At 42.7% G+C, this 12392-nt stretch overlaps 1 protein-coding gene across 1 annotated transcript in view; it reads left to right on the top strand.

Annotated features, from left to right (window-relative positions):
* Positions 1–904: 904 nt before the first annotated feature.
* The window catches only part of LOC118411623 (synaptotagmin-15-like), a 53484-nt gene continuing 41996 nt past the window's right edge, over positions 905–12392 (top strand). Inside the window, exon 1 of the mRNA XM_035814097.1 lies at positions 905–1395. Coding sequence (XP_035669990.1) covers positions 1305–1395 — 91 coding nt within the window. The 5' untranslated portion in view covers positions 905–1304. The remainder of the gene's footprint in view (positions 1396–12392) is intronic.

The following is a 12392-nucleotide window of genomic DNA, read 5'->3' as shown; positions in this document are numbered from 1 at the left end:
CACTTCCTTCAGGAGGTGACCTTCTATCTAGGAAGTAAAAATTATCCAAATATATATCTGGAGTCTCTTCCCTGCGAACGCACAGCTAGTGCCCTTGCACGCTCCATTTCTATATTGGTATAACACCGTTCGTGATTGCGGAAGCGCTTTGAATTACTTCTAGGTCATGTAAATGCCAGGAATATTTAGAGAGGTAGCTACATAACTGGTGCATTAAGTACCATATTTCTAATGGCTCCATTGAACTGATAATGGGCGGCAGGTGGTCAATACTTAACAGGTCTTTGCAGAAAACTATCTGAATAAAGCTTTGCTCTTCAGTTGAATTTTGTGAGAGTCGTACACTTTCAATATCGTTAAAATCGTATCAAATTCTTTATGAAAAACATCTTAGATCAAAGAACGACGTACGAATGGCGCATGATCTGAGCAAAAATCTAGCTTATAGTGTTACGATATACGAGAGGAGACGCCAGAGGCTGTGGTATCATTGACGTCATTTGGCAACCACTTTTTACAAGTCCGGACCTTTCACGACACGCGCCCACGGCTGCTCCAGGCTTTCATCTGCCCTTTGGACCCTCGAGCGTTTTCTTTTTTTCGGGCCGCTGAGTGGAAATTAGCTGAATGCCGGTTAATTCGGCAGTGAATGGTTCCCTGTATCAGGGCAAACAGGATGTAGTGGGAAGAACGTAAGTCCTCGGAACGTTCCATTCGGCGGGGTAGGCAAGTTCGTAAAGACTGACTAACATCCTATAATGAGTATTATTAGTCTTAAATGCTTCACACTTTTGAAAAGGTTCACTTATTTTTACTGTTTAAGTTAGTTCATACATAACTGTGTGATTTGTACTACAACACACTGTGTTGTGATAAAATATTTGCACACCTTTTCCAAGTAGTGTCGTCGTGTTTGCGAGGCTGGTGAAGTATTCGCCCTGCCACGGAGCTTATTTATCGATCATTATACTTTACACAGGAAAGTGGGGCCGGCCTTGTACACAAATCGTAGTGGTGTTAAACAAACGGAGTAACAAAACTGATTTGTGTGTCTTCTCCATGGCGTGAAATAACAACGTTTTACGGTAACACGGGGAGAGGCCATCCACCTGTAAGCGGCGTCCCGTTCCACAGGAGACTTCTTTACAGGACCTAGCTGCCATCGCCCGGTAGTCTGGCAGTGGAGGATCTTAGCAAGGATACAAAATACAGCGTCCTTGGCCTATCAACTAACCAGGAACGTCACCTCTCGTGAGTTTTGTCCGAGACTTTTCGAGTGTATAGACTTTGGGCTTGTGACAGATATGGCAATCGCTTGGAGTGCAGGTGACTATTCTTCAGCGGGGAACGGTCAAGCTGGTGGCGGCTTCTCTCAAGCGCCGGGTGGACCAAGGGGTAGGTTTAAACTCTGACATGACATTTTATGTGTAAAATTCTGGGCTACTTTAGGACTCAAATGTTAACGCCTAAATTGCACTAAGGGTGGGTTGTCCGATAAAAGCACGGGAAATGTAGAAACCATAGTTTGTAACTACATAATCAAATTGGCCGCATTGTAACTACATAATCAAATTGGCCGCATTATAAATTCATACTAGTACCTTGTCTTCCATCTCCCATATACAAAGCCTTATTCAACATGATACGACGGTTTTACAAATGCATGCCGATAATTGCTGGATATCAGTCCATTACACAAACTACTTTTCGCCCATTTTCTACATTTTTCCCATCTGTCGGACATATTCCATATATCAGATTTATGGTTATCATCAAAATGATGCACGTCACAGACAAATATCATAAACCCGTTCATTACACCAACAGGTGGGCGTTTGGGGAGCGTATCCGTGTTAGCCAGGTCAAGGAGGTCAAAGGGCAATTTTCCGTCATTTCTTGTTGACTCTAGAGCTAACAGAGCACAAAGGATAATGTTCTTAACACCAAGCCTTAACAAAATAGTAACAGCCGCAGTTGATATAAAACATGTAACCGTTTTGGCAGGACGTCTGATACCAGCGTTCATTGTAGGTCACCATCGAATAAACATATGCGGCATTTTTTGTTGATAACTGTCTGGAATATGGCCTTCAGTAACATGTGACCAAGTTATTCATCATTCAAGTCCATTGTCTGGCAGCTGACGCTCATTACCACGCCAATGTCACGTTTACTGTGCCAAGGTCTTCCCTAATGTCGATCGAAAAAGGTGGTTTCCAACGAATGTGAATCTTTTCCATTGCGAGTTTCCTTTTAGTCACCTTGTAGTCAGCACTAGTCTTCATGCCTTAATGTACTGCAGGGAGAAGAATAGCCGTTTGTAAATGACTAATTTTTTATCCAAACGAGTGTTTACGTTTACGTGGCATTGAGCAGGAATGATCCTTGGACTTCTAGTAACGGAAGTGGACTGAATAGATAGATGGCACAAAGGACATATCGCCTCAGTTGTTTGGTGGAGAACAGACGATGCCGACAATTTTGTCTTCCTTTGATCTCTTTGATTGCAGAATCAAACACATCAATGATCTATCTGAGGCATCGATCAAAACAAAACATCTTAAGGCCTGATCCTCCTTCTTACTTGATCTAAGAAACCCGCGGTTCCTCAAAGTTTTACCGGTTGTTTCCGACAAGTAATAAATCTAACGAGTGACCGTAGGTAACATAGTCTGTGACGTTGGTCTTGTATATGGTGGTTGTTTTGTCTTCTTTGGTGTGTGACGTTGTGCTTATATCCTATAATGATTCTTTTCATGGTGTTAAATATATCGTTTATCTACAGGGCATCCCTGTTAATGTATTTGAAACAATAAAAATTCGAAATTCTTCTATGATGACCACATATTTCGTTGACAACTTTGGACCACCGGTATGTTTACCCCCAAACTGGACGTTCCGCTGATATTTGCGGTGGGCAGTATAGCGTGTGTTTGCACGACAGTGAAATACCTGATAACAAGAGCTGGAGAGTTTAACGTAAACGACATAACAAGTTTGTCTATACACCGTACTTTGCGCATGTTTTGACTGTCTTCATTGTACGACTATAACGTTTATTGTTTTTCAACCTGGTCACAAATCTCTCCTAGGGACTCAGACTGGGGTTTTATCCACACTAAGAGCTCTCCCCTCCTGGCCGACAGTGATCTCATCGGTGCATTGGTGATACTTGCATGCGCCTAAATTCAATTACAACGCTCGCCTTAGCCCCCAGGAAGGCACTTAGCAATATTTCCTAAGGCGTGGCAGGGAAGAGATGCCCTGTGCGTGACCTAGCAACAGTTTGGACTCCAGCTTAGACGTTAATCAAATTCTATCTAGAATGTCAAAACTATTCCTTTTTCGGTTAGATTAAACTAAGTATTCAGGGCATGTTTCATTTTAGAATACTCGATCAAAAACAAGAATTTGTTGAGGAGGTAGAGTTGCCTTTAGAATAACAGCATTTTCTGGTAATGCACAAAAGCGTGAACACTTGACCTCCGCTCACTTATCGTACTAACGTTCCCTGCAGGTGGTCTGATAATTTACACAATGGTTACAAGCGCGTCTAGTCGCTTTTTGAACCTTGGAACATTTGGAACATAAGTGCTTTTCTTTAGAAGGTCCTTTTAATAGCATAATGACTAACTTGTTCAAAGCTAACTTGTTGTTGAAAGCGTAGTTCAACGTGGAAGGTGCAGTTGTGAATCTACACACTACATTAGCTTGTCGTAGGTCTTGATCTAATGTTATATTGAGAGCGACATGTACAAGTAGATTCTTGAACTTAACTTTAGAACTATCATAGAATCATAAAAGGTTCAGTTTAATCGACGATGCTTGAATATACTTCTTTCCCATGGTCCGTGGACCGGGCCTGACTTTGTAGCCAAGTTACACTTGAGATGTTGATGTTTTTATGGTAATCGATGACTTCTGTATGGGGTACGTGCAAACGTGTTGAATACACTCAGCTATCAGAACGGATAGCCTAATCCCTGTGCAAACGTCACATTGGGCTTCATGTATTGTGGTTTGTAACCGCACTCCTGCCCTGACACGTACACACACTCCTGCACAGCACCTGCCTGCCGATGGCCTTGAATGAGCACACGAACCTGCTCTGGAGAGTCTCTTCAAAATTTAGGGTCATTCCATTAATTTTTGAAGAGGATCCATTTCATGGATTCTGTTTCAAAATATGTACAAGTAATATCCCAACAAACACCACTATTTAGAAAATAAAATAACGGAGTACTCTTTGCATTGCTCATACGTGGTTTGACTGAAAAAAAAAAGATTGAAAAAAAACACAATAAAACTCCTCACTCACTCACGGCCCGTAACCTCAGTGGTCGTAGGGGCTCCACGACATCCATCAGCAGTGATCTTTGCCCATCTCTTTCTGTCCTCTGCCCCTCTGATGAGCTGTTCAGTGTTTAGGCCAGTCCATAAAATAGACAATAAAACTCCACAAAAAGAAAAAAAAGAATTATAGACTGCATATCCTGTGAAATGAAAAAAAAAGATAATAACAAATTGTAATGCTTATCTACACGACTCTGTCAAAACATCAGAATGGTGTATCCCTCACGTAGGAGAACAAGTACAGTAAGTAGTATTGTTCAAAAGCTGTGTCAACTTTCAAAACAACATAATGGGCCTGGGAACGTTACATTATGGCCACAGAATATGAACCCATTCAATGATAAAAGTTTTTGGCGACGCCTCAGGGGCGAGCCTACTGTTATAGAGTGCGACCGTTTGACAAAAATTCCCAGAATTTCGTAGGCATTTCTGGAATTTTTACACGCATGCGTAGTGGTATTATCTGAGTATTCCCTAGGGAATTTGTTTTGAAGACGTTTTTTATGTGATTTGGAACGAAAAGGCCTTTGCTGATACGTATTTAAAAGATACACGTTTCTTTTCATTCTCTTTGCTTTGTTGAGCACCGGAAACACAGCTACTTTTTTGTTTATGGCAAATAAGAATAATGCGTTGACCTTACCATTTTAATGCATGTGCCTCACCATTTTAATGCTTTGTTTCTGTTTTAGATAGTATTACATTTTTGTTTCATTTATTTTCTTTTATTATAAAGACAAATATATTTTGGATTTTTCAAAATCTATTGGATTGTTGGGTAGGTTGTCCAAATAGTCAAAGAATTGTTCAGTTCTTACCGTTCATCACCGGCAGAATAACAGCATATTATATTTTGTAACAAAACACCTGATGTTATTTAACAAAAGGGGAGGTAAGTTGGTCACTCATATAACTCATTCAGGAACATCTGGTGTATAGATGTCGTGTATGCCTTCCTTTTATCTATCCGTATTGTGTGATGAATGTAATGATTTATATAAGGGCTTTTATTTGTTTGTGTTATATATCATGTGTGTTTGTGTGACTCTTGCTATATTTTTTCCGCTGTGAGGCCCATTTGATGTTTTTTTTTTTCTTGGGTAATATGGGTATACAGCCCAATCCCTCCTCGACCAAGTCAGTGGATTGAGTCTGTAGCCTGGGGGTTGTCATGACGGCATTTACCTGTGGGCATATAGAAAGAAAGGGGTATGAAACTGTTGCAAAATATCATGTGTTGTATGGTAATTCTGTCGACGTGGAACGGTAAGAAATGAACAATTAATTGACTGCGCATTGCATGGTAGAAATTAAGACAACAAATTAGTATATCATGATCCTTAAAAATTAAACAATTTCTGTCCGTTAGAATGGGTAGGAACTGAAGTAATAACGATCAGAGAGTGTCTGTAACGGTAGGAAATATAGGTAATAACTCAAGGAACGCGAGTAGTTTTCTTGTCTTACATACGAGAAATTATGACACCCCAACTCTAAAATTAAAAACTAACTACAAAGTGGTCAACGCAACAAACAGATACGTGAGCTGTGCCGAAAACGACTGACGAGTACCATATCCATAAACAACATGCTTTTTTAATCGTGACACATCTAATGATGATCATGCTGAACATTAGAATCTATTTAACTTAGCATTGACGAAAACTGTAGATCATACATGAACACGCCTACTTAAGAATCCACTAAACAGGTTCTAATACAAAGCTAGACGGAAGATAAATTGAAACCAGAACACGAGTCTGTTTAAAAGAAACATGTATCAGAGCGCTTGTTAATTCAGATCAGATTGAGCTTTCCAAGAAATTCCCATAGACTGATGATCATTGATAACATCGCGTATTTCCGCTGACTGATGGAGGAGATAAGAGAAAAGAGAAAAGAAAGAAATATCACTAGTTAATTAATGAGCTGTCAAGCACATCCGGTCTTATTATATCAACACGCAGCTCAGGAAAATAGAAGGCAGATTTGAGAATCAGGGTTCAGTTCAACACAAGTATCTATCAGTCTCATGCTTGAAAAAAAAACGGAATAACAAAGAACACAATTTCCGATTTTGGAGCGAAGAGACCTTGTAACTCTACTGAACTGTCATCAGGAACCAGAACGGATAGAAAAAAAAGCCCCATACATCAAAGGTACACGATAGGATATACCCTACTACAAATTTCGTAAGCCAGACGTCAGAAAAAAAAAACAAGACAAAAACTGATTAAAAATACACCGATCGATCTTCTATACAAATAACAGAAATTCATAGCAGACGGCAAGTGAAACTGAGGAGGTCTTGACCGGATGTGGAAATTTCTATCAAACAGTCCGGGCCGGACTTGGACTCTCTGTCTGCAGAGCGCTCCGTTCAAGGCCATTCTCTAGTTAATAACGCTAACTAACCGGCTTGGTGCTTTCACCACCGCAGCGCACACTGATAAACTACCAAGAGCCACGGGTTCAATTCAACATACCACCTATTCACTTGCTATCATCTATGGTGTACATATACAAAATACTACAGTGAAGGGTTACAACAGTTGTAATGAACACACGATGTTACATCTAAGAAAAGTGTCGCATGACCTTCATACCTACCTACCTACCCTGACCTCCAGGTCGTTGGGGGGACAAGGTAGACATGAAGATAGAGAGTTGCCTCCAGCTTCGTCTCTCCCTAGCCAGGGTTAACCTCTCCTGTAGGCCGAGGCCTGTCCAGTCAGTGATGCTGTCCAACCAAGCTTTCCGTTGACGTCCGTGACGACGCCCTCCCTCTACTATTCCCTGCAGGATTGTCTTGGCCAGGTTGTTGTGTCGGGTAACATGCCCGAACCACTGTAGTTTGCGTCTTTTAACTGTTGCTAGGAGTGGTTCTTGAGGGCCAACGAGGCCGCGTACCTGTTCCCGCACATACTCGTTTGTGATGTGTTCGTAGTACGAGATGTGAAGTAGCTTACGCATGCACCTCATCTCAAAGGCTTTGATTTTCCTCTCTGTGGATGACCTTCATACCTGAATCTAAACCTACGTGGTCGCGGTGACGTATCAGCTCATGTTGACGCACAGGTGAACCTTAGCTACGTGCGGAGTGGAAACCCGGAGCCGGCCCGCAATCGAACTTGACCCAGGGAAGAAGTCTTAACACGAACCTTCTTCCAGAACTCCCTACCAAGAACTCCCCTCTACAACTTGGTCCCCGCTCAAGCCACGCTAGTGCTTTGATAGGTGTGACCATTCTTCAACATCTTATTGGTTAGGACAACGTGGGCTGATATTCTGGGGAGTGGCTTCAGCCCCCAACTAGATTACAGTATACCAGATTCAGCAGACTCATGTCCCACGAGACTTCCCTACGTTCAGGCTGCCGGGGTCACTGCTCCTGACGGCCAGATTCAGTTACAGTTACATGTGACTAAAGTAGGTCATGAACCGGGTCCGTATTTATTTACATTTATACATGTATACATGGCAAGAAATTGGACATTGTGAAACATGGGGCATTTCCAAACCTAACAGAAGACCTAACGTAGAATGATATTGCACCCAAGGGAATTCACCGATTTTTGCAACACAATCCACCTTACATGCCAATCAGGTACTTGAATTTCATGTTGTCTGGGCTGGGACAGTATACACATTTTCCATCAACCCTTCGTCCAAAACCTTCCACAGCCTAACAAGGGACACACGCCATCCTGACACAAGAGGGACACCGAGTCTCAAACAAACCTTACAATAGTTACATAACGGCATTAGCACGGGTGGTCCTTCTTAACAAGACACACGCAACCAAGTTTTTCCACCTTACGTTACGAGCTGCGATGTTTTCGTCAACCCTTACGTTACGGAAGCCTGTCCGCTATATCTAGCTGCGATTTTTTTTGTCAACCCTTACGTTACGGAAGCCTGTCCGCTATCTCGAGCTGCGATTTTTTAGTCAACCCTTACGTTACGGAAGCCTGTCCGCTATCTCGAGCTGCGATGTTTTCGTCAACCCTTACGTTACGGAAGCCTGTCCGCTATCTCGAGCTGCGATTTTTTAGTCAACCCTTACGTTACGGAAACCAGTTCAAGCCAGTTGCGTGTCCGCTATCTCGAGCTGCGATCTTTTCGTCAAACGTTACGGAAGTGGTCAATTATGTCCAGGTCCTGTGTGGCCCGTTGACGGAAGTGGTCAATTATACGCAAAATCCATACACTCAGGGCCCCAACGAATATCGAAACAGTCTATATAAAGACACGAAAATATGAAAAAATGGAGCGTCTAATACCAGTTCTATGATCTTTTAAACCGAACGTTTTTAGGTGGAGACACAGCCCGGTGTGATTCTTTTAGTTCATGCAAGGAGGTTGAAAGAGTCTTTCAACCTCCTTGGTTCATGTTTACCAGAATCGTTGGAGAATGCCCCACTGAATGACCAGCAGCATGCACGCCTGGCTTGGCACGTGTCCAAAGGGGAAGAAACATGAGGCCGGCGAGCCCACAGCTGGAAAAATCCGGCGGTTGGGAGAATTTATCAGTCATCAGTACACAAGCTGTCACCGAGCTTCTGTTAAGCAAAGTTCTCGTAAAAATATTACATATAGCATAATCTAAAACATTTCGAAAAAATGTTTCTCTGGTAAAATGTGTAGTATGACCTTCGGGTTTACACTTGGACACGTGCCAAGCCAGGCGTGCATGCTGCTGGTCATTCAGTGGGGCATTCTCCAACGATTCTGGTAAACATGAACCAAGGAGGTTGAAAGACTCTTTCAACCTCCTTGCATGAACTAAAAGAATCACACCGGGCTGTGTCTCCACCTAAAAACGTTCGGTTTAAAAGATCATAGGACTGGTATTAGACGTTCCATTTTTTTCATATTTTCGTGTCTTTATATAGACTGTTTCGATATTCGTTGGGGCCCTGAGTGTTTGGATTTTGCGTATAATTAATTGACCACTTCCGTCAACGGGCCACACAGGACCTGGACATAATTGACCACTTCCGTAACGTTTGACGAAAAGATCGCAGCTCGAGATAGCGGACACGCAACTGGCTTGAAATGGCCCCAACAGGACCTCCTAATTAACCACTTCCGTAATGTAAGGGTTGACAAAAAAATCGCAGCTCGAGATAGCGGACAGGGTTCCGTAACGTAAGGGTTGACGGAAACATCGCAGCTCGAGATAACGGACAGGCTTCCGTAACGTAAGGGTTGACTAAAAAATCGCAGCTCGAGATAGCGGACAGGGTTCCGTAACGTAAGGGTTGACTAAAAATTCGCAGCTCGAGATAGCGGACAGGGTTCCGTAACGTAAGGGTTGACTAAAAAATCGCAGCTCGAGATAGCGGACAGGCTTCCGTAACGTAAGGTTTGACGAAAACATCGCAGCTCGATATAGCGGGCAAGCAACAGGCCATGAACGACACCGGCCCGGGCAACCTGTTAGTCCTCTGTACTGAAATTCCCAAGGGAGACATGAATGAACCCCTGGTGTAGATTTTACTCGTAGCCACTGAAGGCAGACTGTTATGAAAACACAATGATGTATTTAAATCGATATCCCGTTGGTTTGTAAGTTTTTTTGTAAGTTTTTGAAATGCCCCATGTTTCAGAATGTCCAATATTTCGCCACTACTGTATACATGTCTCCGTATTTTCGAAGACATCGGCGAGAAGAAGCAATGTATAAACAATAAATAACTCACAGCTCGCCCTGGTGCCTGATAATCCGGACCAAACTAGGCAAAATATCCGCTATCTGGTGATCTTCTGTCGGATAGGTTAGTTCATTTTTGTTCAAATGTAACTAAATGGAGATTGCAACTCTGAGGTATATACTTCTTATCGCATGTAGCGACTCCCTTCCTTGTTCGCTGCCCAAGTTCCTACAGACAGGTTAAGTTTTACCGAACTCACCTCGGGTTTGGAAGTAAGGTTAATAGATGAGACGCAGAAGAAAGAAGAAGTTCACATTTTCTATATACGGAAGGTCCTGACATCTATGCCTTGGGTTTGCGTCTACGATAAGTCCTTGACTGAAGTCTCGATCTGTTGAGGTAGATCCATAATAAACCCGTTGTGATGAATTCTTGACGTAAATATGGTGTGGTCCCTGCCCGTGACTTGGTACTCGTATCTTGAAATTCGTTCCAGACCTATAATCTCCAGAAACTATCGTCCAGCTCGGGCCTTCAGTTGAATCTTGCAGTTTCATCCAAGCCTGTTTTCCTGGACCCGTCCGCCAGGCTTCCTCCTTTAGAATTCCTGAAAGTTCTTTCCAGGCCTCTAGACCTCTGCTTGAGTTCCTGACTCTCCGACATATACCCTGGATATCAGAGTACAACTTAGCCGGCTAAGGGAGTTTACGCCTTCACGCGGAGGCGTATCTCCCCGGGCCGGCTAAAGTCGGTTTACGGGGCTGTGTTGCTGGCGGCCCGGGAAAGAACCGTAGCCGCGAGCGCTGTTCTCTGGATACCAGGGTATCCGACATAGGGTCCTTCGTGTGACTGGGTTCCTATCTAGATCTGCCCACAGCTATCTGCCCACATTCCAACCACCCCCGGTCTGGCCCTAACTTGCTCCCCCTTGGGGGTAGTAGTGGTGGGAAAACTAGCTAATGCTAATCTAAACTAATGGCCGTAAATTTCAAATCTGTAAAGTTGACGCTTACATGGAATCTACTACTCTAATAAGGTACAAAGAAGAACAAGCTTGTATTCACTCCACTGTACCTATCTTATATTCCGTTCTCATAGCTATATGGAGGAATGTGTTTGTTATTTCGACTCATCATCATAATTATTTCAATTAGCTATAACAAAAATAAGTCTCTTTAACAACAACGGTGCAGTTCGGGTTACCAAGATGTAATTAAGACCAGAAGTACAATTTGGTGACCTGATAATGCCAGAGAAGCCGAGAAAAATGATCCCCAGGCTTCTCTAAGGAACACAAGTATACAGAAAACAGCCAAGCAAAGAAAATAAAAGCACAGATCTAGACAAGCAAAGAAAATTAATGCTTTGCAGGATTGACTTATGCAAGTATGTGATATACCGTCAGCATTTGCATGCCCTCAAACCCGCAGACTTGTCTAAACTCAGAAAGCTTGTAGTTTTGTGTTGTGTGAGAATCACTCGTAACAGATTGACTTTGTGCGATTCGATTCGGAAAAGCTCTCTAAACAAGAGCCCACCTGGATAAGACATCAGCATGGCCTTAAAAGAGCGCAAATCATTGGGAAGGATGGAGGAGAGAGTCATGTACACCTGTGCAACCAACACGCCCGGATGATGATGATGATGATAAGAGCGCAACACGTTATTGTTGGGTGGAGCGCTGATTTGCGCTTTTCAACATAATGGGCCAAGTTCTTATGCCGTTTCTCTTTCTGAGTAGACCGCGTACGACCTTTCTGCAAACGCATAAAACAATTTGCAATGGACGTGCGACCTTCGCGCAGTAAAACACCACCAGTGTAAGGAATTGTTCACACCCTTTACCTATGAGCGACTAAACACAACCATACCACAGCCAGAGTTAGTCAATTTCAAAACAGGTAGATATCTGTCACCTAAACAACACACATTTCGTTTAATTGTTCCATTTTGTCATCCATTCATAATACTATGATGACCATGTGTTTATTTAAATGGAAGATGTCTCTCTTCCCACAGGAACACAATGCTAAAAAAATTAAAACTACTTCTAAGTTTTAACTACTAAATTGTCTCCTGTTTATTGACAAAGCGAAGATAAAAGCAATTCATCCGCGCGTGCGCAATTGCATCATCCCTTTGGAAGGGAATGACTCAGAAAGGGGTTGACGGATGGACGTATCGCGATCCGTATGTAAGAACTTGCGATGTATTAACGATAAATAACCCGCAGCTCGCCTTGATAATTTGTCTAATGTCTTTGCACTTGGCCTACCTTCCAGCAGCTAAAACAGCATGCAATTGCTTCTTGCTACCTCCGGTTTGGAAGTCAGGTTCTCTTCATAGATGAGACGCAGATGGAAGAAGTTCACATTTTCTATA

Source organism: Branchiostoma floridae, chromosome 3 (genome assembly GCF_000003815.2).
Source record: "Branchiostoma floridae strain S238N-H82 chromosome 3, Bfl_VNyyK, whole genome shotgun sequence".
Classification (NCBI taxonomy): domain Eukaryota; kingdom Metazoa; phylum Chordata; class Leptocardii; order Amphioxiformes; family Branchiostomatidae; genus Branchiostoma; species Branchiostoma floridae.
This window is presented reverse-complemented; position numbering and strand designations above follow the sequence as displayed.